Here is a 27,207-nt window from a genome sequence, read left to right on the forward strand (position 1 = left end):
CCTTCTGAGTTGCGATTTTAGGCTGACTCATTGGGTTAATTTTTGGAAACTTTTGAACATTGTGCAAATGTAGGGGAAAAGACCGGGCTGTGGGTGCTGACAGGGCACCGGGTCCAAAACTGCTGGAGCTAAACCTACTGTTACAGGGGTAAAGGAGATTAGTGGCAATCACTGCCGGGTACGGTGAGGGCTCCCAGGTTTCGTCAGTGTGCGGAGGAATACACAACGAGCGGAGGATTGGGGTGAATATCACCTTGTTGACCTGCAGCATAACGGACTAGGGGCTCAGCGGGTAAGACCGGTGACCACCCGCTGCCATCAGAAGTGAGGCTGATTTGTTAGGCGGGGAAGCCAGAAAAACTCAGCACCGGCCTCAGCCTGCAGCCGACCAACCATCTGACTCAGGAGAAGAAACGGATGACTAAATCACGCAAAGTGGACTATATATATATACTGTATATACTGTATATATATATATATATATATATATATATACTGCCATTCTGAATTACTCTTTCACTTGTTTGTTCCCTCTCTTTTATCCGTTTATTTTTTGTTGCTCCCTGTGAGGATGTTATCCCTGTATTGATAAAGTAAGTACCGTAATTGTTAACTCTTGCTCTGTGCGTCTGTGTCACTACATCCGAAACCTGTGTTACACAAACGTCAAATTTCTACTCTCAGTCTCTATGTACTCTATTATTATAATTTTGTTATTATGTTGCCCTTCTAATGATTTCTTTAAGCATGTATCTGGTAGCCTGATGTTGATTTTTGGGTCTGCACTTGGATATTTTGGTACATGAATGCATTAATATGCTCCACACAATTCTTCGTGTTTCAACCGTACACAGAATATTAATATGAGTAATCAAACACACTCTATATACATGCTGCTAGTTCGAAAATCTTACCCACACTATATTCGCATAATACCTCTGTCAGCATACACCATATACTGCTCATAAACGCAGCACCCCAGTAGGTGGGCGGAACACCTGGGTACAAAATCTGTGTCTGGGGGTGAATCCACTGGCCCTTCCCCTGTGTTACGTCCTTCCCAATCTGCTGTCCAGGAAGCAGGCGCTGAGGCCTCCTGTCCACAACCTGCAGTCGCACCGACACAACAGTCAGCAACCACGTCCAGTTCATTGTCCCAGTGCAGCGTTCAGTTGTCCCTTGTCAGCATACATATATGTTCACAAATTGTTAGTTAGATAGGTGATACATATTCTTTAGCGATTTACATTGTCCAGTGCTGGACAAAGACCAGGCTCCTAAATGAGACTTCTATCGCTTATTAAATTGTTGCTTCCCTTCCATTTTATAAATTTGGGCTCTTACAAAAATATGGTGGTGGGGTATTGGCCAGTTTCTGTACGTTTTAAGCATGTCTAAGAGACTAGGTTAATGCGCTCCACAGACATATTCAGGCCGCAGCCTTACACATATTGGAACATGGTCATTATCACGGTAAGGCCTTGAGCTCAGTAGCACTGCCGGTCACCTGAGTAATACACTCCACAGACCTCGACACTCTCTGGGACATATCCTGTAATTACTCCTTTATTGATCAAAACTATGAAAGATACATTCTGCCTGGTCGGGTAGTTTCCAGAAGAAGTGCTTGGTATTGTGCAGATTGGTCAATGGCACTCCCGTCTCTTTTCCTTGAGGAGGCTGCTTCCAAGTAAAATGAGGCTTGTACATGTTCCTGACAGACTGACCATAAAAATAATTTTTACACTGTGTGATGAGGGAACAGCCGCCATCTTGGATGGGCATACTAACACAGATTGGCGTGACTCCATTTTGTCTCCTGGTCACAGGTCTGCAGAGAGGAGTGCTCCTGGCCCCCACCTTTTCTAATGAACATAGTGCCTATTAGTATGGTAATCGGCTGAGCTCAGTGTAGATTGCAGAAGGTACTTCAAAGCTCAGGGAGGAAGCCACACCAGCAGGGGGCTTGGAAATGCCTGGGGGCTTAATTAAACCACGCATGTCAAGTGGCCACTGGATACACATCTATTATGGCTGTCCAGTCAAACCGTCTCCAACATGGAATCATGAATTATGGACGCATAATCCGAGATACCGGCTCATAAAAAATATTCCCCTCGTCCTAAAGAAATTGTGCATCTAATAGTGCGACTCCTGTGTCTGTGGGAGGTCTGAAACCCGAGATATAGAGATCAGCCTCCCACAGGGACCGAATGGGTCCAGGTTTGATCCCTGTACGACCGGCAGAACAAACCACAGGCGCTGGTACTGCCCGGGTACTGATCCGATCATCCTGAGAGAAGCTATCCCATTTATTAGATATTGGAATAAATCTTGCAGGGAGGCAGAGGGGTGGAGATTGCTAAGCCCACCCAGCTACAGGGGGAGGGACACGGCAGGGTTAAGAGCTGGAACATGTGGAGAGTGGGACACACAGAAGATGACCACCTAAGAAACAGGGCATATGCCAGCCAGAGGGGGGCAAGCACATGCTTTCTGGGGGCTGCCCGGCAACTAAAGTTTTGGACCTGCGGAACGCTGCGCCCCCCGGCTTCCACAAGCGACCTCTAACCTGGTAAAGTGACCTCCAGCTTTATACCTTAAGCCTTGTATCATTGTTGTTGTATTGTACTCTGACTGTAACTCTTGATATATTGTGATTGTATATTTCTTGTAATTACCTAGTGCGCCCTTAAGGCAATTAAATCATAAATTAATTTTGGGCTGATCCTTTTACTCTGATTGCGAATCCTAGAATACCCAGCGTGGGTAACAGGGCAGTCTCCCCGGCGGCCATTTGCTCTAGGTGCAGTTCCCTTACTGACCTGAGAGACAAAGGGGGCGCCGGAGAGCTGTGCCTGTGTAGTGACGTCACGGATTGGTGACGTGGGAGGAACAGGGGCTTCCTTCACAGTGGTGGCAGCGTACGTGGGATCAGAGTAATAGTGTGCGTGGGACCCCTACTCCCAGACACTAAAGGCTACCAGTGGTAACTTTCACTGCTGGGGTCTTAAGGTCAGCCCAGCACTAGACGGTCAGAGTGTAAATATAATAAGTTGTGTGCAAGGTCAGGGTTACAGCTGTGTCAGTAACCAGAGGTTCCAAAGATGGCAGAGGGCACCAGGAGTGCAGTGAGGGCGCAGGCCAGTGCTATGGTCGATGAGGAGGTGGTGGTGGACTTTACTGTTCAAGGCGAGGGGGAGCTCAGCCCAGACTCCCCAAGGAGCCAGCCACCTGTGCTTAGTCCGGCAAGGGACCTCCCACCACCTACCCGCCCCAGCCTGTCCACATCAGAGGCCCTTGTTGCAGCGGCAGTGGCACGTCTCGAGGCGGGTAATGAAGACGCCTATATGAGACTCATGGCAGCTGCAGAGAAGGCAGCGGAGGCCGAGCGTGCAGAACGCCGTGAAGCGGCGGAGCAAGAGCGTGCAGAACGCCGTGAGGCAGCGGAGCGGGCCGAGAAAGCTGCAGAGCGGGCCGAGAAAGCTGCAGAGCGGGCAGCAGAGCAAGCAGCGGCAGAGAGAGCAGCGGAGCGCCAGCACCAACTGGAGATGGCTCAACACGGGCTCCCGCTGGACGCCCCAGCACCACCAGAGTCCAGGGTTTCCAAAGTCCGGGCCGAGGACTTCCCTCTGCTTGAGAAGGATGGAGACCTGGATTCCTTCTTGCTGGCCTTTGAAAGGACCTGCCTTCAACACCATCTGGCCCCGGCTCAGTGGGCAAGATACCTGACCCCCCGTTTGAGGGGTAAGTCCCTGGAAGTTTTGGGGGACTTACCTGCCGGGGCGGAGCAGGACTACAGCAGCATCAAACGGGCCCTGATCCAACACTACAACCTCACCCCGGAGTCCTACCGCAAGAAGTTCTGGAGCCTGCAGCGGGGCCCAAAGGACACCTGGACCGACCACATGCGGGCGTTGCTGAGAGCTGCAGAGCACTGGACCTCGGGTCTAGCGCTCACCACCCGCCAGGAGGTCCAGGAACTGTTCGTCATGGAGCAGTTCTTGTGGAACTGCTCAGAGGACCTCCAGCAGTTCCTTCGTGACCGGAAACCGAAGGGAGCTTCTGCTACAGCCGCCCTGGCAGATGAGTATGCCAATAACAGGGTGCCTGAGCCGAAGAAGCCTGCCAGCAGCACCTGGAGAGGGGGTAAGCCCAATCCTGCCCTTGTTTCCCCAGCCCCCAGAGTGCAAGGGGTGTACCCCCCTGCTGCCCTCTCCAGGCCAGGCGCAGAACCCAGACGTTGTCATCACTGCAACCAGCTGGGACACTTCAAGTCTGCATGTCCCCAGCGTCTTAAGGCCCCATCCCTGTCCCTGGAACCGTCCACTGTTTTATGTGTGGGAGGGGGTGGTGGGAGGTCCCTGGACAATTACCAACCCGTCACTATCGGCCGCTCAGCGGTCATGGGACTGCGGGACACAGGCGCTGAACGAACCCTGGTACGTCCTGAGGTGGTGTCCTCTCAAGACTTGGTACCGGGAAAAACCCTTTCCGTCTCCGGAATTGGAGGCGTGGAACCGGCGCTGCCTGTCGCCAAGGTGTTTTTGGACTGGGGCGCCGGGAGGGGAGTGCGGGAGGTGGGAGTAACGTCAAATATTCCTGCCAATGTATTACTTGGGACCGATTTGGGGCGGATAGTGTCTCAGTATGTGGCCACTGAACCCCCAAGTTCGGCTCCCCAAGAATGTCATGACTCTACTGTGAATGTTGATGTGTTGAATGTGCCTCCAACAGTGGAGGAGGGATTGAAACCTGAGGGTAATCCATACACTGACACCACACACACAGGGCTCACAGGGAGGACAGGTGAGGAGACTGTAGGGGAGAGCTCAGAGGTGGAGGGAGGGGCTGCTATGGGCAGTGTAGGGCCCCTAAGTGAATCCAGCCTGCTGAGTCTAGGGCCCCTGCAGGAAGAGGAACAGGCCATGGGGGGAGGAGGCGTCCCAGGAGAGGAGCCACCAGGTAAGACCCCAAGGCAGGAGTTCCCCACACCCGGGATGTCAGGAGGCCAGGGAAGTCTGCCTGACCCGGTGACTTGGTCAGGAGCCGGGGGGAAGCAGGCGCTACCCATGGGCACAGCGGTCGTGGCCGCTGTCACCAGGAGTGGGAGCGCCGGAGCCCAAGGAGCCTTGCAGAGGTCCGAAGGCTTCCCCCTCTCTGACCAAGTGGCGGCCGAGTCAGACAGCGGCCAGGAGACAGATCCCGGGGAGCTGACAGCGGATGTGGCAGTGTCGTCCATTCTCGCCACATCGAGTCAGGGATTTCAGGCAGCGTTGGAAGCTGATGCTAGCCTGAAAGCTCTCAAGGAGCAGGCGGCACAGCCTCCTGGGGAGTCAGACCGCGAGCGGGTGGTCTGGGACCAGGGATGGCTGTTCCAGGTAACAGTCCAGCAGGGTTCACCGGAGGCGTGGCCCAGGGACCGACAGTTAGGGGTACCCTATCCGCTCAGAGACAGAGGAGGAGGCAGGAACAGCCTCAGAGACAGAGAGGAGGAGGCAGAGACAGCCTCAGAGAGAGAGAGGAGGGGGCAGGGACAGCCTCAGAAAGAGAGAGGGAGAGGCAGAGACAGCCTCAGAGAGAGAGGGAGAGGCAGAGACAGCCTCAGAGAGAGAGGGAGAGGCAGAGACAGCCTCAGAGAGGGACAGAGGAGGAGGCAGGGACAGCCTCAGAGACAGAGAGGAGGAGGCAGAGACAGCCTCAGAGAGAGACAGAGGAGGAGGCAGGGACAGCCTCAGAAAGAGAGAGGGAGAGGCAGAGACAGCCTCAGAGAGGGACAGAGGAGGAGGCAGGGACAGCCTCAGAGACAGAGAGGAGGAGGCAGAGACAGCCTCAGAGAGAGACAGAGGAGGAGGCAGGGACAGCCTCAGAAAGAGAGAGGGAGAGGCAGAGACAGCCTCAGGGAAAGAGAGAAGGAGGCAGAGACAGCCTCAGAGAGGGACAGAGGAGGAGGCAGGGACAGCCTCAGAGACAGAGAGGAGGAGGCAGAGACAGCCTCAGAGAGAGAGAGAGGAGGGGGCAGGGACAGCCTCAGAAAGAGAGAGGGAGAGGCAGAGACAGCCTCCGAGAGAGAGGGAGAGGCAGAGACAGCCTCAGAGAGAGACAGAGGAGGAGGCAGGGACAGCCTCAGAAAGAGAGAGGGAGAGGCAGAGACAGCCTCAGAGAGGGACAGAGGAGGAGGCAGGGACAGCCTCAGAGACAGAGAGGAGGAGGCAGAGACAGCCTCAGAGAGAGACAGAGGAGGAGGCAGGGACAGCCTCAGAAAGAGAGAGGGAGAGGCAGAGACAGCCTCAGAGAGGGACAGAGGAGGAGGCAGGGACAGCCTCAGGGAAAGAGAGGAGGCAGAGACAGCCTCAGAGAGACAAAGGAGGAGGCAGGGACAGCCTCAGAAAGAGAGAGGGAGAGGCAGAGACAGCCTCAGAGAGGGTCAGAGGAGGAGGCAGGGACAGCTTCAGAGACAGAGAGGAGGGGGCAGAGACAGCCTCAGAGAGGGACAGAGGAGGAGGCAGAGTCTGCCTCAGAGAGAGAGTGGAGGAGGCAGAGACAGCCTCAGGGAGAGACCGAGGAGGAGGCAGAGACAGCCTCCGAAAGAGAGAGAAGGCCGAGACAGCCTTAGAGAGAGAGGAGGGGGCAGAGACAGCCTCAGAGAGAGACAGAGGAGGAGGCAGAGACTGCCTCAGGGAAGGAGAGAAGGAGGAAGAGACGGCCTCAGGGTGAGACAGAGGAGGAGGCAGGGACAGCTTCAGAGACAGAGAGGAGGGGGCAGAGACAGCCTCAGAGAGAGACAGAGGAGGAGGCAGAGACAGCCTCAGAAAGAGGGAGGAGGAGACAGAGACAGCCTCAAAGAGAGACAGAGGAGGAGGCAGAGACTGCCTCAGAGAGACAGAGGAGGAGGCAGAGACAGCCTCGGAGAGAGACAGAGGAGGGGGCAGAGACCATGGTAATGCTGATGGGTTGTCCCGGCAAGGAGAAGGTGCGGAAGGGCGCACGGGGGAACACAGGAATGTGATGCCCCCTAGCGCCCTCTAAAGTAGGGAGGTGTGATGAGGGAACAGCCGCCATCTTGGATGGGCATACTAACACAGATTGGCGTGACTCCATTTTGTCTCCTGGTCACAGGTCTGCAGAGAGGAGTGCTCCTGTCCCCCACCTTTTCTAATGAACATAGTGCCTATTAGTATGGTAATCGGCTGAGCTCAGTGTAGATTGAAGAAGGTACTTCAAAGCTCAGGGAGGAAGCCACACCAGCAGGGGGCTTGGAAATGCCTGGGGGCTTAATTAAACCACGCATGTCAAGTGGCCACTGGATACACATCTATTATGGCTGTCCATTCAAACCGTCTCCAACATGGAATCATGAATTATGGACGCATAATCCGAGATACCGGCTCATAAAAAATATTCCCCTCGTCCTAAAGAAATTGTGCATCTAATAGTGCGACTCCTGTGTCTGTGGGAGGTCTGAAACCCGAGATATAGAGATCAGCCTCCCACAGGGACCGAATGGGTCCAGGTTTGATCCCTGTACGACCGGCAGAACAAACCACAGGCGCTGGTACTGCCCGGGTACTGATCCGATCATCCTGAGAGAAGCTATCCCATTTATTAGATATTGGAATAAATCTTGCAGGGAGGCAGAGGGGTGGAGATTGCTAAGCCCACCCAGCTACAGGGGGAGGGACACTGCAGGGTTAAGAGCTGGAACATGTGGAGAGTGGGACACACAGAAGATGACCACCTAAGAAACAGGGCATATGCCAGCCAGAGGGGGGCAAGCACATGCTTTCTGGGGGCTGCCCGGCAACTAAAGTTTTGGACCTGCGGAACGCTGCGCCCCCCGGCTTCCACAAGCGACCTCTAACCTGGTAAAGTGACCTCCAGCTTTATACCTTAAGCCTTGTATCATTGTTGTTGTATTGTACTCTGACTGTAACTCTTGATATATTGTGATTGTATATTTCTTGTAATTACCTAGTGCGCCCTTAAGGCAATTAAATCATAAATTAATTTTGGGCTGATCCTTTTACTCTGATTGCGAATCCTAGAATACCCAGCGTGGGTAACAGGGCAGTCTCCCCGGCGGCCATTTGCTCTAGGTGCAGTTCCCTTACTGACCTGAGAGACAAAGGGGGCGCCGGAGAGCTGTGCCTGTGTAGTGACGTCACGGATTGGTGACGTGGGAGGAACAGGGGCTTCCTTCACACACTGTATTCAGAATTTAATTCCAATGCTTTTGGTGTCTAGCAGAACACAATTTCCTGACATTGATCTCACAGCTCCCACAACTCCTGTATTATATTCACCTTATAGCGGCTTCACCCCCTATGACAGTGGCTCCATTGGGATTTGTTGCCAAAAATGAACTGTGGACCTCACAAAACTCAGGTTTCACAGCACCTGGTGGCCCTCTAAAAATTAAAAGGGACATGGTGGTAAACATGGTGGTGGTGGTGGGCAAAGCCCAAAATTCAAATGGGCATGTTTGAAATGGCATTGTAAAGGGATGGGGAATATGTATTCCACTATCTTCCTAACTATCTGGTATGAGGAAGGGACCTCCCAAATGTAGAAGTGAAAGCGCTCCAAAATGTATGATACAGAGCCACCTGAGAGCCCTTCCCAAACTCAGTTTTCACAGCACCTGCTGGCACTCTGCAAATTGTAAGAGCCACATAATGACATGGTGGTGGACGTGTTGGTGCTGGTGGGCAATGACCAAAATTTAAATGAGCATGTTTGAAATGGCATTGTAAAGGTATGGTGTCACGGGGTTACCGCAACAGAGAGGAGCAAGAAGACCGCAGCGTCTGGTTGCTCCTACTACTACGCTGAGAAGAAGCACTTCTCCAGTGTATTAAACGAGTTTATTTCTACCAGCAGAATAGGGGTTAATCGACCATATTGGAAACTCGGTTAGCAACTCCTTCTCTCTATAAAATCTGGGCTCGTCAGAGTTAGCACTTGCTGCATGACAATGGAGTTGGAGAAGATGGTTTTGAGAAGGAGAGCTGGAGGAGTTTATTAGCGACTGTTGTCTGGATTGTATGCTTGGAAATTCCTTATCCTTCCCAGTTTTGCTTTCTCCCCCCTCCCTACACACCCTGGTGAATACCTCTGTTATATGAGAGTGTATATTTTGTGTGTGTGGAGTTTTCAGCTTACCCTTGTCTTTGTTACCCTTTCTGTCAGGTTGGTGTACTGCAGTGCACAATAGCGCCTCTCTTCCCTTGGTAGGGGAACGGGACAGGGCTTTTCTAGGAGATAGGGCAAGAGTAGATGCCCCGGCATCTTTGGCATCTGAAGTATCCCGGGGACAAGGGGAAGCTAGGGCACCCCTAGTGTTAGGGCCCACTGCTGTCAGTCACCTGTCACTAAATGAACACTCACTATTTATTTTTTTAGACAATGTCATGGTTAGGACATGGCTAATGTCCTGTTCTCTCAGTTTTAATGTTGTTGGCTTCTCTTTCAAGATGGGAGGGGTATTTATACTCACTACTAGCTGGGTTTCTCTGTCAGCTATATGTTCTGCTTTAGTCTATGTGCTTGACCCCTGGAGTGTGTGCACGGTTTGCATTGTGTTTCTCTTGCTCTCTGTGCGTTACTCTGTTTGTTCTTCTGGATTACTGAACTCTGGCTTTGCTTCTGATGGAGTGCTAATGGAGTCTCAGGAGACTGCCACACAGTTTTTTCACAATCTACTTCGATGCCAGAAGGTGGATTTCACGCAGGACAGGATCCTATCTATTTCACTGACAAGTTCACTTTCAGCACCAGCATTAGCACAGGAGAGGCCTTTCTGCACTGTGACTCTGAGACAATTGTGCCATCAAAACAAGATGTCCGCTCTTTATATGGCCAGGGACATGTGACTTCTGCAGCCATTCACAGATGACCTTGTGTCATGACATTGTGGATGTTTTCTGTGCCCTGATTGGCTGCCGGAATCAACACACAGAAAATTAAGGGGGAAATAAAAAGCATGTGATGCTCCTTTAACCTCTCCGCACCCCCTCCCCTCATCAAACACTGACCCGCAGCTCATCATACAGCACCACTATCCTAACCAAATTAATAACATAAGCATTAGTGGAAACGCGATGATTTTCTGAACTGTGAAAGCGAACACGAATCCGAATGTGCTACGTTCATGCCAAATTTGAAATTGGCGAACGTTTTCCGAACAGATTCACTTATCTCTTATTCCTCACAGCTGGAATATCTTCAGGTTTTTGAATCCTTGGTTGTGATTAGAAAAGTTCTTACCAACAACTTAGAAAATTACTTGTTATGTGTAAGTGAGCTGAAGAAACAGGAAATAACTCAATAATGCCTGACCCATTACCCAACAGGAAGTGATGACATCAGTCCCCTGATGCTGCAGTTAATCGTTAGCCTCAGTGATCATGTGACTGAACATGCGATGCGTGATGTCATCACTAGAGAGGAGCGAATTTTTATATATTAGGTTCGGATTATGATTGCCACATTCCCCGAACATAGCCGAATGCCATTGGAGTCAATGGGAGTAGAAATGAGCAAATACGTTCGGAAACGATTGTCAAACATAAATTCAGCACCAATATGGCACCAATTCGGATTCGTTAATATTTTTCCAAACATATTCACTCATCTCTAGTCACCACTTCCAATCCGGGCAGAGATCGTTGGATTCTTTCTGTGTTTTATAACCATCTTCTTTCCTAGTAAAATCTCTATAATGTACTGGACTGGTATATTCTGTATTATCTCTATAAATTCTCAGAAAATAATAAAATAAAAGTCACAGAACAAAGATGGGGAATGATGTATTTATTAGAGGCAGGAGTCACACGGCGGCAGATCATCCCCATTTCCCACCGCCTATGTTTTCCATCTTGTTTTAAACCTGAAAGAAAGAAAATTATGATTAATCAAGAGAAGTTGAGAAGACAGAATATGGTACAGTATATATAGCAGTGCTGGGGGTCTGTGTGAACAGGTGGATCACACATTGTACAGGGGTCCGAGAGGAGTTTGATTATATGAGTTACTTGCCTGGGAGAGATGTTGGTGCTGATTGGCTGGATGGGGTGAGAATAAGCAGCTGATTGGCTGGATGGTGTGAGAATATGCATCTGATTGGACGGGGTGAGAATAAGCAGCTGATATGCATATGATTGGCTGGACAGGGTTAGAATAAGCTGCTATTTGGCTGGATGGGGTGAGAATAAGCAGCTGATTGGCTGGATGGGGTGAGAATAAGCAGCTGATTGGCTAGATGGGGTGAGAATAAACAGATGATTAGCTGGGTATAAAAAGCAGCTGATTGGCTAGATGGGGTGAGAATATGCAGCTGATTGGCTGGGTGTGGCTAGAATAAGGAGCAGAATAGCTGGGTGTGGCCAGAATAAATGGATGATTAGCTGGGTATCACAAGCAGCTGATTGGCTGAAGCAGAAATATAATGTTTCATGCTCTACAATACCAAACATAACCTTGTACTGGGGTGGCGCTGTTTCTAGAATATAAAGTAGAGTCTTCGGTCTCTTCCCGTATATCCCCTTCAGTGCCTGACAACCACTAAGATCTTCAGAGAGATACAGGCCTCAATTCATCAATGACGGGGGTTTTCTTAAGTCACTCTCGTTTTTGGTCTCATGGTGCCAATTGCCGTTTATTGCTCCAAATTCTTCAACATGGCGCATGCAATTCATGAGTTTGGCACAAGTTAAAACATTTTTTATTTCTGTGTTTTAGGCACCAAAACTCGCAAGTTGTGCAGATTGGAGAAGAATTTGTGAAAAATAATACACCACGGGCAGGAACTGGAGTAAAGTTGCGCCAAATATTGAGACGTTTTACAACATAGAAATTGATGAATCGGGCGAAACATCTGGAATTTCCAAATCTTGCCCACAAAGAGAAAAAGAAAAACGCAGAGGAGCACATATAAAATAGTGTGAGGTGGTGCTGGGACTTCCCGCTGGGAAAGGTTGGGGAGAGCTGCATCTTCTCACATGGAGAATACACTGCTGATACTTACAGTATCCACGCACCGCATCTGACAGCCGAGGTCACAGCACCTCTTTCGCCTAGGACACGAATAGTCATCTTTGCACTTTACTATGGAATAAGGCTTAGTGCAGGGTGCGTATGTATTCACCGTTGGACAGTTCCCGGGTTTAACTACAAAATATACATAATATTCTGAGTGACCCGACCCACACGGCAACTAGGGGGTAAAAGAGGCATCCAGCAGGGGGCAGAGCACGTACCTCTAACGCACTCTGGGACACATTCGGGGGAGCAGCACTTCAGATTGGATGGACAATCCTGGTCAGATTTGCATCTTCCAGGTTTCATTCGTCCTACGCAGTTGCTCCATTGCGCTGGGCATGATCCCGGCTTTTCCTCTGCAAAAAAAAATAATAGTCACTAAATTATCTCAAAAAGGATGACGTCAAATCAGTACAGAATATGTAAAATATGTACACAGTGGCTCCACCAGCAGAATGGCGAGTGCAGCTCTGAACTTCTGATCCTGCTGCGTGCTCCTGGCCAGGGTCGGGCTGGGGTGTCTGGGGCCACCCTACATCTATATGCAAATACCTGTCAGCTGTTATCCCTGTTATAGTGGAGCATCGACTCTAAACACAGGCGGCTCCTGCACATCTACTGCGTGCCACCATAACTGGGATGTACAATTATGGGATCTTTGGTAAAACAAGTTATCACCGATCCATGGGCTCTACAGGGTAGGTGATCATTTAGGGCCACCATGGGAAACTGCACCAATCGGAACAATGAGGAACTTTTATCCCTGATAGGACACATGCCCATTTTATAATGCAGCAGCAGGTGGGATGGCTGACCGCAGCTCCATTTATTCTCTTTGATCTTCTAGAAATAATAAGTGCAGCCACTGAAGGAATGAATGAATCAATGGTCAAGTCGCACATAACCCTCCAGTCTAAATGAGGATAAAAGTTCCACTTTTGCTGAATGGGTCCAAGTAGTCAGACCCCCACCAATCAATACATCATCACTTATCCTGTGGACAGGTGATCACTGTTTTCCACAGGAGAATCCCAGTAAGTACATCTTGTTCCAAGCATTTAATCTCTAATGGAAATAATGAATCTTCTCCTAATTAATATCAGAGAGGACAAATGACCGCCATACACAGCACAATCCCCTATACCAAGGCCAATAATACCACATACAGGAAGAAATACCACCACACCATGACCAGACCACATAGTGACCGAATAATACCGCACACAAGGAACAAATACCACCATACCATGAATAGACCACATAGTGATCGAATAATACCATATAGAGGGAAGAAATACCACCACACCATGACTAGCACGCATAGTGACTGACTAATACCACATACAAGGAGAAGTACCATCACACCATGACCAGACCACATCATGATCGAATAATAGCACGTACAGGGAAGAAACACCACCACAATATGAACAGACCATATATTACTACCACTTAGTGACTGAATAATACCACATACAAGGAAAAAACACACCACACCATGAACAGACCAGATAGTGACTGAATAATACCACATATTACAAGCATATAGCAGCCAAATAATACTACATACAAGGAGAAATACCGCCACACCATAACTAGTCTACATATTCCACCACATAGTGACTGAATAACACCACATACAAGGGACAAATACCTCCACACCATCACCAGATCACGTTATCATCACACAGTGACCGAATAATACCAAATACGAAGGACAAGTACCGCCACACTGTGTCCACACCACAAATTAACACCACATAGTGACTGAACACTACAATACTGATAATGAATACAAACCATAATACTAATAACATTAGTATTCATACCAGTGATATTATAAACAAGAGCTCTGTATATAGTGTAGAGTGTATAGTGTAAGTGTGCAGGCAATGCAGTGATCACCAGTAACATTATACAAAGGAGCTTTGTATATAGTGTAAAGTGTACAGGTAATACAGAGATCTGTTGTGAATTCTATTGTGGGTTCTGCTCTTGGGCTCCCTCCATTGGTTATAAGTGGTAGTGCTGCTGTTTGTCCTTCACAGCAGTCATCAGGTGCGTCCACTTCGGACGGGGCTATTTAGTCTGGCTTCACCCTTTAGTGAGTGCCAGTTGTTCATTGTTTCTGGAGGATTCACATCCCTTCCTGGTCGCTCCTGCTTGCAGTTCATTTCTTCAAGATAAGTCTGCTTGTTTTTCTGCCCACATGTTGTGGGCCTCATTGTTCAGTGCATTACATGTTTTTTCTTGTCCAGCTTAATCTGTGTAAGGATTTATGCAGCCAAGCTGGAATCTCTGGAGAGGCAGATTTACCCTCTATGTCTTTAGTTAGATGTGGAGTTTTTTGTATTATCTGTGGTGGACATTTCTTAGTATTTTAATACTGACCGCATAGTTCTCTGTCCTATCTTTTCTGTCTAGCTAGAATGGCCTCCTTTGCTAAATTCTGTTTTCAGCCTGTGTATGTTTTTTTCCTCTCCTCTCACAGTCAATATTTGTGGGGGGCTGTCTATCCTTTGGGAATTTTCTCTGAGGCAAGATAGTTTTCCCTTTTCTATCTATAGGGTTAATTAGTCCTCCGGCTGTGTCGAGGTGTCTAGGATTGGTAGGTACATCCCACGGCTACTTCTAGTTGCGGTGTTAAGTCCAGGGTCTGCGGTCAGTACAGTTACCACATTCTCCAGAGTACGTCTCATGCCGCTCCTAGGCCACCAGTTTATAACAGAGATCACCAGTGACATTATACACAGGAGCTCTGTATATAGTCTCAGTGTATAGATTATGCTGTGATCACTGGTGATATTATACACAGGAGCTCTGTATATAGTATACAGTGTATAGTGTCAGTGTACAGGTATTACAGTGATCACCGGTGACATTATACACAGGAGCTCTGTATATAGTGTAAAGTGTACAGGTAATACAGAGATCACCAGTGACATTATACACAGGAGCTCTGTATATAGTGTATAGTGTACAGGTAATACAGTCATCACCAGTGACATTATACACAGGAGCTCTGTATATAATGTATAGTGTACAGGTAATACAGTCATCACCAGTGACATTATACACATGAGTTCTATATTTACAGCAGTGTATAGTGTTCAGGTAATGTAGTGATCACCAGTGACATTATACACAGGAGCTCTGTATATAGTGTCAATGTACAGGTAATACAGTAATCATCAGTGACATTATACACAGGAGCTCTGTATATAGTCTCAGTGTACAGGTAATACAGTAATCATCAGTGACATTATACACAGGAGCTCTGTGTATAGTGTCAGTGTACAGGTAATACAGTGATCACCACTGCCAGTGACATTATACACAGGAGCTCTGTATATAGTCTCAGTGTATAGATAATGATGCGATCACCAGTGACATTATACACAGGAGCTCTGTATATAGTGTCAGTGTACAGGTAATACAGTGATCACCAGTGACATTATACACAGGAGCTCTGTATATAGTGTCAGTGTACAGGTAGTACAGTGATCACCAATGATATTACCCAGGAGCTCTGTGTACAGTGTCAGTGTACAGGTAATACAGTGATCACCAGTGACAATATACACAGGAGCTCTGTATATAATGTCAGTTTACAGGTAATACAGTGATCACCGGTGACATTATACACAGGAGCTCTGTATATAGTGTCAGTGTACTGGTAATACAGGGATCACCAGTGACATTATACACAGGAGCTCTGTATACAGTGTATAGTTTACAGGTAATACAGTGATCACCAGTGACATTATACACAGGAGCTCTGTATATAGTGTATAGTGTACTGGTAATACAGTGATCACCAGTGAGTGACATTATACACAGGAGCTCTATATATAGGGTACAGGTAATACAGTGATCACCGGTGACATTATACACAGGAGCTCTGTATACAGTGTATAGTTTACAGGTAATACAGTGATCACCAGTGACATTATACACCGGAGCTCTGTATATAGTGTCAGTGTACAGGTAATACAGTGATCACCAGTGACATTATACACCGGAGCTCTGTATATAGTGTCAGTGTACAGGTAATACAGTGATCACCAGTGACATTATACACAGGAGCTCTGTATATAGTGTCAGTGTACAGGTAATACAGTGATCACCAGTGACATTATACACCGGAGCTCTGTATATAGTGTCAGTGTACAGGTAATACAGTGATCACCAGTGACATTATACACCGGAGCTCTGTATATAGTGTACAATGTACAGGTAATACAGAGATCACCGGTGACATTATACACAGGAGCTCTGTATACAGTGTATAGTTTACAGGTAATACAGGTATCACCAGTGACATTATACACAGGAGCTCTGTATATAATGTATAGTGTACAGGTAATACAGTGATCACCAGTGACATTATACACTGGAGCTCTGTATATAGTGTACTGGTAATACAGTGATCACCAGTGACATTATACACAGGAGCTCTGTATACAGTGTACAGGTAATACAGGTATCACCAGTGACATTATACACAGGAGCTCTGTATACAGTATATAGTTTACAGATAGAACCACCGAAAAACGGAGCAAAAATATTCCAAATACCATAATTAAAATAAGATACAAAGTTTATTTAGATAGTACAAAATAATAATACAACTAGAAATTATACGTATATTTGCTGTAAGCAGTATATACTAACACAAAGGCAATGCAGGGAAAACATATCGGTACACCGGATTACATGTGAGTGACACAATTCATCCCTGGGGTAAGGAACAAGTGCATATCTATATATATACACAGAGCAGCAAATTGATGGACCCTATAAAGATTTATAAGTCACGATATCCCCATGTAAAGAGGGTCCATAATTCGCTATATAGCAAATAGTACTGCACACTTACCCATAATGAAAATCAGGGGAGCAACCCTCACTTCACCCGGTGGCCCCGGACGCGTGTTTCACGGTATAGCTTTTTTAACAGGGGTTCCTTACCCCAGGGATGAATTGTGTCACTCACATGTAATCCGCTGTACCGATATGCTTCCCCTGCGATACCTCTGTGTTAGTGTATACTGCTTACCGCAAATATACGTATAATTTCTAGTTGTATTGTTATTTTGTACTATCTAAATAAACTTTGTATCTTATTTTAATTATGGTATTTGGAATATTTTTGCTCCGTTTTTCGGGAGTTCTATGTTTTTGGAGCTATTCAGTTGACTTGACACCCTTGGAGTGTCTAGGGAGGGATATTTACCCTCAATTACAGGATATACTTGTGCTTGATGATTACATGTGTATATAGTTTACAGATAATAGAGTAATCATTGGTACAGATGAGCAAATATTTCAATGTTCGGTTGAGATTACTATTGTCGATATTGCAATATTCAGCAATTTATTAGTTGAATATTCGTCAAACATAGCCAAACGCTATTGGAGTCAATGGGAGGTGAGAACAAATGCATACACAACACCTTCAAACGGGCCTAAAAGCCACCAAAACACATCACATTAGGGGCAGACACCAGGAAAGTGGCCACAATTGACCCACAGTATACATTTTAGAATGGCAAGCCAACAATCAGCCATGCATGAGGTATCAGAGTCTGGGCCAGCATTTACAGTTTTGAATTGAATTTCAAATTAAGAAGAGGTGGGTGAGGCATCAGTGTAGACCTCCTGTGCTGGGAGCCCTGATACCACATGCAACAGCTCAATCTGCTTTCATGCTCAGTCACACTCAGGTGGCACACATATCAGTATTGTAGATTACTATTGTCAGAAAAATGTAAGGATAGTAACACGGATAGTTGACCCAAAGGCGGTGGAGGCCTACCGGTCTTGTAGGCTTACTGCTACAGGCAACACACATGAAGGAGACCCAACCAGGAGTCTACACATTTCCAAAACTTTGTGGCAGACATGAAAAAATTGGCTTAAATTTTAATAGAGATTAAGTAGTGTAATGGGGACGTACAGCTTTTCTACTACAACCAGCCCTGCAGAAAAACCCAATCAGTCTTCAAATTTAAAATAATTAGGGGCAGGCACCTAAGTGGCCTCTATTTCCCCAGAGTAGAACTAGTATAATGGGGACCAACACCTCTTCCACTTCAGCCAACCCAGCAAATGGATTGGAGACCCAATCAGGAGTCTTCAACTTTAAAAAAATTAGGGCCTGACACTACCGAAGTGTCATCAATTTCACCAGAGCATAAATATCATAATGGGGACCGACATCTCTTCCACTACGGGCAACCCATCATATGGAGACCCGATCAGGAGTCTCCACATTTCAAACTATTAGAGGCAGAAACCACCAAACTGGCATCAATTTCACAAGAGCAGAAATACTATAATAGGGACTAGTGATGAAAACGATCGCCAAACAGAAATTCAGCACGAATGTGGCAGATTCGGATTCGTGATCAGAAACACAAGCAGAATTTTATAAATTCGGTAACATTTGGTAAAAAGTGCGGGAAAATATTTGCATTGCCACAAAAGTATTCTCAGCACTTTAGCAGCGATAATGGTGGGATATCATGAGCGTTTGGCACGTGTTTGATGAGGGGAGGGGGTTTGCAAAGCTCAGAGGCGCCGCGTTCTTGTAAACAGTAATTTTTTTTCTTCCTAACTTAATGTATGCACATTGCGGCTAGCCAATCAGGGCACGGGACACACCCACAATGTCCTGACACAACGGCTTGTGTCATTGGCTGCTGAAATCACATGTCCCTCTTCATATAAATAGCAGACATCTTGTTTTAGTGCCATTTTCACACTGTAAGGCTGCCGTCACACTAGCGGTATTTGGTCAGTATTTTACATCAGTATTTGTAGCCAAAACCAGGAGTGGGTGATAACTGCAGAAGTGGAGCATATGTTTCTATTATACTTTTCCTCTAATTGTTCCACTCCTGGTTTTGGCTACAAATACTGATGTAAAATACTGACCACATACTGATCGTGTGACGGCAGCCTAATAGCGCAGAGAGGCTGCTCTTGATGCTGGCACTGTTAGCAGCAAGATTATAGCTAGTTAGCTAGGCAGTTGTATATCAGTCAGATAGTGAAGCAATCTAGAGTCCAGTGTGGCTGTTAAAAATATTTTTTTTTCTGCTGAAAAAAGTTAGACAACCGGCTGTATCACACTTTGTAATTTTGTTGGGTTGAATTTAAGCTGTAGAGGCCTGATCCAGAACCACCCCAACATTCTTCCTAGTGTCATACAGTAGGGGACTGGACTTTAAAATAGTTTGTAGCATCCAGTGTGTTATAGAGGCCTGATCCACAAGTCAGAAAAAAATTCACCGAACAAACACTGTCAGAAGAAAACGAAGACTGCCGAGTGCAGTAAATACCGTTGGAAGGTAATGAGCGGCCCCAGAAGCAGATGCTGCAGCAGCCGGGAGACAGCAGGATGGGAGGACACGTTGCTGGACAGGTAAGTATAATTATAATGTTTATTATTAATTTATTCTTTCTTTTACAGCCCCACCCCCACCCCATCCCATATCTGTAAAGTCCAAGTTCATAGGTTCGGACGCAAGTTCACGTCATCTCCGGCCCCGATCTCGAACTTTACAAAAAAAACTCGAGCAAACCCGCCGATCCCGGGGGTTCGCCCATCACTACTGCTGAGAAAATGTTGCAGTATTACAATGCCAGGAAGATTTACCCACTTCAAATGGACTTCTTCCACTGCAGTACCAATATAGCGATGCTATTTGTACCCCACCAAGTTTTTTTAGTTTTGAGGTACAACGGGAGCATGACAAATGCCTTATAAAATTTCACTGCTGAAAACAATTTGCTTTATTACAATCGCAGGAAAATTGGCTCACCTCAGATGGACTGGTACACTGCAGGAGCAATATAGCGAGGCTATTGAGATCCACACAAGTCTGGCTGTAGCTTCTGACACACAACTGCCGCAGTAAAAATGGCGTATAATATTTCCCTGCTCAGAACAATTTTCAGGATTAAAATCTAAAAGAATATTATGAGGACTGTTGTATGTGCACATGTTGCGGATTTTCCTGTGGAATTTTCTGTGCAGACTCTTCCTCTATCTGTCTATCTATATACTGTATATAGCTATCTATCTAACTATCTATCTATAGATTTATCTATAGATCTAAAAAAATCTGCGTTAGGCCAGGGTCACACTTGCAAGAAACTTGCACGAGTCTCGCACCTCAATACCCTACACAGCCGCCGGCACTCGGGACCGAAGCGTTCAGCTGCATAGAAATACATGGAGCCGCTCACTTCGGTCCCGAGTGCTGGCAGCAGTGTTGGGTATTGAGATGCGAGACTCGTGCAAGTTTCTCGTAAGTGTGACCCCGGCCTTAAATGCAATATCTGTTTAATTTAAAACAAAAAAGGGAAAGAAAATTGCGTGGGCTCCTGCGCAATTTTCAAAACCAGAGAGGGAAAGCCAGCGACTGGGGCTGATGTTTATAGCCTGAGAAGGGGGTAATACGCATGGAGCTTCCCAGGCTATTAATATCAGCTCACAGCTGTTTACTTAGCCTTCACTGGCTATTAAAATAGGGTAGCCCCCCAGAAATGGCATGAGGTTCCCCTATAATTTTTATACAGAAAAGTCTATGCAGACAGCTGCGGGCTAATATTCATAGCCTAGGAAGGGACCATGGATATTGCCCCCCGGCTACAAACACCAGCACACAGCTGCCCCAGAAATGACGCATCTCTAATATGTGCCAGTCTGGCACTTAGCCTCTCTTTTCCACTTGCCCTGTAGCGGTGGCATATGGGTTAACAGTAGGGGGGTTGATGTCACCTATGTATTGTAAGGTGACATCAAGCCCGGCTTAGTAATGGAGAGGTGTCAATAAGACACCTATCCATTACTAATCCTATAGTTGTCACATGTTATATAAAAACACAGACAGAATAAAGAATTTTAACTAAATAAAACACCACAAAGTTTCCCATCTTTATTGTACTCCAAATCCATGTGATGCCATCGATCACCTGTAAAAAAATAAAATAATAAACCCACAGTATACTCCCTGTTCCAATGTAATCCATTTAATAAAGAGTGTCCCTCGACGATCTCCCATGTAGAACTGTCACATCAGGAGATGGAAATAGAAGAAACCTGGTACTCAACTTAATGCTGAAAATGAGAAACAATTTTATTGTTGTACCAAAACTTTGGTACGACAAAAAAAATCGTTTCACATTTTCAGCATTAAGTTGAGTACCAGGTTTCTTCTATTTAGTCTTATGGTATTTGAACCTAGCTGGGCACCTCTTACAGTAGTGCACTGCTCACGTCTTTTCTTCTCACATCAGGAGATGTGACTGCCCTACACGGCCTCCAGTGACACACTGACAGGAGGCAATGGCTCCTGCAATGTTATCACTGAGGGTTTACTGGAGTTCATGCTCTCACTTTACGGCACTGCTGCATGAGAATTTTTTTACACAGAAGTGCCACAAGTGACAGGAAGAACTCCGGTGACCTCTAGGCAGCAGAGCGATACAGTGCGGGATTATTATCTCCAGTCACTGTACATCGGAGGCCCCTAGAGAGCGGTCACATCTCCCGATGTGACAGCTCTACACGGTAGATCATCGTGGGACACTCCTTATTAAATGAATTACGTCAGAACAGGGAGTATATACTGTCGATTTATTTTTTTGCAGGCGATCAAGAGCACCGGGGATTAGCTGTTTGGTGAGTATGTATACTGTATGTGTTGGGTTTTTTTTACTATTCCACGCAGTAGCTGGATGATGGGATTACTACTGTCCAATCATCGGCTAGCTGTCACTGTAGCAAACATAGCCGGATGAGACTAGTAGTTCCATCGGACGATGCCTGCCTACATACAGACCCACACACACACACATACACACACACACAGACCCCCGCAGACCCACAAACACACACACAGATACACACAGACACTCGCACTCAGACACGCACATCTTCTCTGCTCACACATAGTCTCCGCACACACAGTCTCCACCCACATACATAGTCTCCGCCCCCACACTTCACAGAAAAACCACAGATCTTTTTAAACCTGCGTTTTTTTCTGCGGATTTGACTGATGCAATGGAAGTCAGCATGTGTACACCAATTCTGAATTTCCCATTGACTAACATTGGTTGTGCACTACACTGCGGATTTGAAGCAATTCCGTGAGTTCCAAATCTCTGCAGATCTATTTCAAAATCTGCAAAGTGTGTGTAACACCCCAGGGTCCTGGTTGTTACAGTGGCATTGCTTTCCTCACAGGGAGAGTGATGTCACGCTTGGAAGCAAAGGAAGATCTTCTTTATCAGGTAAACACAAAGCAGACAACATGTTCACACTCCAGACCAGAAAGGGGGAGCGCTAATCCAACTTATGGGTGGCTCCTCCATATATATATACAGGTCTGGAGGGAAAGTGAGTTAGTGAGTGCCAGACAGTAGACTGGATCAGTTTGAGGCAGAAAGACGTGTGAAAGGCCATGCAGCCCAGAGGGTGCTGCAGCTCCTGGACAGAGAATTCAGAAGGAAGAACAGCGTATAGTGAGCGAAGCACAGGAGAGTGACAACTGGGGAAGATAGGTGAGACTGAGCTACCTCCTTACAGTGCGCCAACACCGGTAGCTGGAAGACAGAGGTTGTGTTGGACTCCACGAAGCACTTTAGAAACTGGCAGGACAGCTGGACTAAACATCACCTGTCCACCCTAACACCTAAAGACACAGTGGTGCATAGAGCCCGGGTCGTGATAGAGATGCTGTAAAAAGGCTTTCAGCCACCTGTCATACGGGTTTGTGTCCCACCTTTAAGGAGAACAGAGAGAACTGTGAAGACCTTGACAGAAGCCATAGGTAGCAAGGGTCTACACCACCGCGCTAGTAGGAAGGCTTTTAACTGCACCTGGTAAAGGGGACTCTGAACTTGCTTCCAAGATGGCCGGACCCTGCCTGCCCTGTGATCTGGTACTCTGGACTGTGACTGCCTGAAGTCTTCAGTAAACCAGGTAAAGAGATTACAAACCTGTGTCCTCGTTCTTTACTGCACTCCTCACCATCTTCATCCATACTCCGGGAGCCCTGGGGACCTACTTCACCTGTAGGAAGTTATTCCATCCTAGCTGGGTTAACATCACCCCAGAGGACCCCTTTAAGCAGTGTCATGTGGGGTGGGAACTGGAGCTCTCTCCCAAGCATTCAAAACATTTTCACTGAGTAACAAGCATACGAATGCTCAAGCAAGTGATGAGCATGCTCACTCATCACTGAACACGAATGTTTGGATATGAATCCAGCAGCTCTTGTGCACCAGGCAGCACCTCTTCCCTCTGAGCTATTCAGCTTACTGGACAGTTCTATGCTAAGAATTAATTATTAGTCAGATACAAATCTGTACGAGGTAGGAACCATCAAAATCATATGAAAAAACCTCAATACTAAAAACACTTTTATTAATTAAAAACAAGGCAACCAACACCACTAAAAGTGATCAAAAAAAACAAAAACCAAAAACATGTGCTCAACCAAGACATGTAAATAAACTAATGGGGAAAACTATAGGACCCTAGTAAAGGCACCTGTACTGCCCCTACCTGGCTGCGGAGGTAGACGCCCTAGGGGGGAACGTGTTGGCGCCCCCGCTCCACGACGGCTAACCCTGTAGGTCCTGATAAGCCCTGCAGCCACTAGTGAGAACCTCTACCCACACACTAAAGGTTCCACTATGCTATACAATAAGTCACTATACTAGGGATGATCTAGTTCCCCAAAAGAAGCATACTGATATACATATATATATGTGTGGACACAAATGGCAGCAGGCCTAAGCTGGATAGCGATTACTTTACAGTGGAAAGCATATTTCACTCACTATAAAATGTGGGTATTGTCCATCTATAGTAATGCTGGTCGGGTGGACTGACTAACATGGGCTCACATCCCAATCGTGTGTCCCTTTCCACCACACTTCAGTTTCTTATGAACACCCTCAGCTGCAAGGACAATTTACCACATATACCAATGTGTTAAAGCCATAGATACTCATCTGTGCCACCACGCTTCACCAAACGCCATTAAAATACACGCCTCAATGCGTTTCGCCTATACAGGCTCATCAGGAGGCCAGATATCATGATGTTCTGTGTCACATAAGATAGTGGATAGCCAGGTAGGGGCAGTACAGGTGCCTTTACTAGGGTCCTATAGTTTTCCCCATTAGTTTCTTTTACATGTTTTGGTTGAGCACATTTTGTTTTTGTTTTTTGTTTTTTTGATCACTTTTAGTGGTGTTGGTTGCCTTGTTTTTAATTAATAAAAGTGTTTTTAGTATTGAGGTTTTTTCATATGATTTTGACAGTTCTATGCTAACCCAAATACTTATACCTGTGTTGCTTCTGATTGTCTCCACCCTGAGTTCCTGATTGGCTCCCCCTTGATTGAACACCCTATTTAAACTTGGCATTGCACTCCATTCCTTGTGGGATTATTGAGCTACCAGCAACTAGTCAAGCTTACTTTCACTTGCTCCTTAGCCTCAAGATTCTACTGCTGCTACTGTGTACCAACCCTTGGCTATCCTTGACTATACTATGTGCTGCTCCTTAATACTACATTGCTTCTTCTGGGTATTGACCCCTGGCTTTCCCTAACTACTCTACCTGCCGCTTAGTGGTTGTAATACCACTACTCCATCCCAGGTTAGTCCATAAAAGTGAGAGTCTGAACAGTCTAACCAATAAGGAAGATTTTAAAAAAATACACATTTGGTGTTTCTTTTTCACCATTTAAATTTTCCACACTTTCGAGTACACAATATGCTAAATCCAATTGTACAACTCGTCCTGCAAAAAACAAGCCCTACATGGCCATATTGACGGAATAGTAAAAATGCTATGGCTCTGGGAAAAAGGGGAATGAAAAATGAAAAAGGGCTGCGGCATGAAAGGGTTAAGCAAAATTGAGTCATAACATGATGTAAATGAGTAATGACAACTAGACATCACCTGAGGCATGTCCTCCTATGTTCAGTTCCAACATCAAAGCAGCACAAAATAACCCAATGGGAACTGATGACAATTCATCTTATTGTTTTCTATCTGGTCAATTTTAAGCAAGATGGGACCAATTTTTCTGCCAGATCTCTACCAATGAGTCAACATCTCAACGCAGCTATGGACACTGGACAGGAGCACAACATCACCAGCTTTGTCCAACTCAGGCATGAGACGGCAAGACAAACAGAGAAGAACCAGTTCTTAGATACCAATAAGACTATTCGCCATTGATCCCCGTAACTTACTGGGTGGTGGTGGAGGATTGTGTGGATTCCATGGGTTTGGTGGTGGTGGATTTCCATAGTCATGTGCTAAGGTTCCTGCGTAGCACAGGATGAGTAGAATGAGACAGCGGGTGTCCGGAGCCATATCTGCAGAACACTGTAGATATGAGCCGTCCAGGTGAAGGGCACATCATTTATAGATGTGAAAAAAGATGGGAGGAGAAGATACAAGACCGGTTGGGCTCTTCCACAATGATAGATTTCACAATTTATGGGATTCTATGAAGACATCCCTATAATTAGCAGAGAGGGATAATCATGTCAGCAACTCCCTGGTATCTGGTTTTACAAGAACATCCCTGTGGAAGGGAGTAGATGATTGCTGGTAACATCATTTGCATCCCTGAATTTTGATAAGTATGCACTTTTCTGTTATAGCACCTGGAATCACCTTTCCAAGGTGAAGAACTCCGATGCTCCTCTATCTATGTCCCCACAGACCTAGAGACTGCAGCAGGAGAGTGATAAACAGCAATGGATGCAGACTCTGGATAAGGAACTTTAAAGGATTTGTACCTGGAGCGGCCCCCAAACGCAGGACAGCGGGGTACTCGGTATCGGGTCTCTCAGTTCTGGGGATGTCATGGTGGCCTGACCCGGTCCGTGGCCCTGCTAAGGGGTGCCCAATTAAAGATGTAGGTGATGGTGTAGGTCACAGTAAATAACGAGGACACAGGGTTGCAGTCTCTTTACCTCTTTACTGAAGGCTTCGGCATCCGCAATCCAGAGCACTGTTAACAGGGCTGGCTGAGACCGGCCAGTCCGAAGGCACATCCAGAGTTCCCTTTGCAGGTGGAAATCAGTAGCCTTCCTACCAGCACCTGTGCGTTGTAGTACCTCCCTGCTGAGCACCACGGGATAGTTCTCACAACTGTCGTGTTTGTTTCTGTACTTTCTCTCCGTCCCCCAGATGATATGGATAGGATGCACCCGTATGACGGGGTAGGCCTGGAGTTATTTTATAGGGACCCTAGAGACGCCCCTCTCCCACCATTGCCTCCGTTGTCTTCATTAGGTGTAAAAGGTGAGACAGCCAACCTAAAGTTAACTGCCCTGCCATAGTTCAAACTAATGCGTAGAGCCTATTACTTCCTCGGTGCTCCGGCCACCGGCTACGCGCCGCAGAAGGATGTTGCCGATCCTGGGACACGACTCCTTCTGGTTCTATCGCCTTTGTGCTGTGATCTCGTTTCTCACTTCTCCACAATATACTTCGTTTCATGTCCTTTCTTAGGAGACTGCCGCTATAAGGTACAGGCACGGCTCCGTAACGATCTGTCTGTGCTAGGCCGCTGTCAGGATCCCACCCCTGACAGGTCCTCTCCTGAACTCTCCCGGGCTGCTTTCTGCCCAACTTCCTATCCGACTCCCAGTTTTACCAGAGTGTGAGGAGTGGCCTAATAGATAGCACCTTTTGCTCCCCCTGGCGGCCGGAGTGTGAGGTGTAATGTGTGACTGTGATACCTGGCAAGGTGAACTCTTTTAGTGCAATCAGACGTACCATCACTCCCCTTAGCGGCAGAGCGATACCACTGCAATGACCAGACTCTGGTTTGAAATGCTATGAACAAGTAAATGCTATGAACAAGTAAATATAACAGTGCTTCCCTTTAAGGGAGGTGAGGACATTTGAACGTTGCGAAAGTTTTGGTCATGCACAGTTCATGACTCCCAGTTCAGTGGGTGCAAACTTGAAACAGCAGGGATCCCGGGTAAACAAAGGGATCCCTTTTGAAAGTTTTTCAACCAAATAGCAGCTATCGTTAATATTTCCAAGTTTTGTAGCGAAGTGGGGTTTGATTCTTGGTGCTACGTGTAGACCTCTGCAGTGCAGGGGTT

General features: G+C 46.8%; 1 protein-coding gene across 3 annotated transcripts in view; it reads right to left on the minus strand.

Moving 5' to 3' along the window:
• Positions 1–10,793: 10,793 nt before the first annotated feature.
• The window catches only part of LOC143808834 (uncharacterized), a 64,151-nt gene continuing 47,737 nt past the window's right edge, over positions 10,794–27,207 (minus strand). The window contains exons 1-4 of one of the 3 annotated variants that reach the window (XM_077291934.1): positions 25,330–25,483; positions 12,258–12,395; positions 12,026–12,168; positions 10,794–10,888 (exon numbers count right to left, since the gene is read on the minus strand). In XM_077291934.1, the coding sequence (XP_077148049.1) occupies positions 10,883–10,888; positions 12,026–12,168; positions 12,258–12,395; positions 25,330–25,453 (411 nt within the window). In that variant the 5' untranslated portion in view covers positions 25,454–25,483 and the 3' untranslated portion in view covers positions 10,794–10,882. Of the gene's footprint in view, positions 10,889–12,025; positions 12,169–12,257; positions 12,396–25,329; positions 25,484–27,207 lie in introns of those variants that run through there. The other 2 variants (XM_077291931.1, XM_077291933.1) reach the window with 2 other exon arrangements.

Source organism: Ranitomeya variabilis, chromosome 2 (assembly GCF_051348905.1).
Source record: "Ranitomeya variabilis isolate aRanVar5 chromosome 2, aRanVar5.hap1, whole genome shotgun sequence".
Taxonomy (NCBI): Eukaryota; Metazoa; Chordata; class Amphibia; order Anura; family Dendrobatidae; genus Ranitomeya; species Ranitomeya variabilis.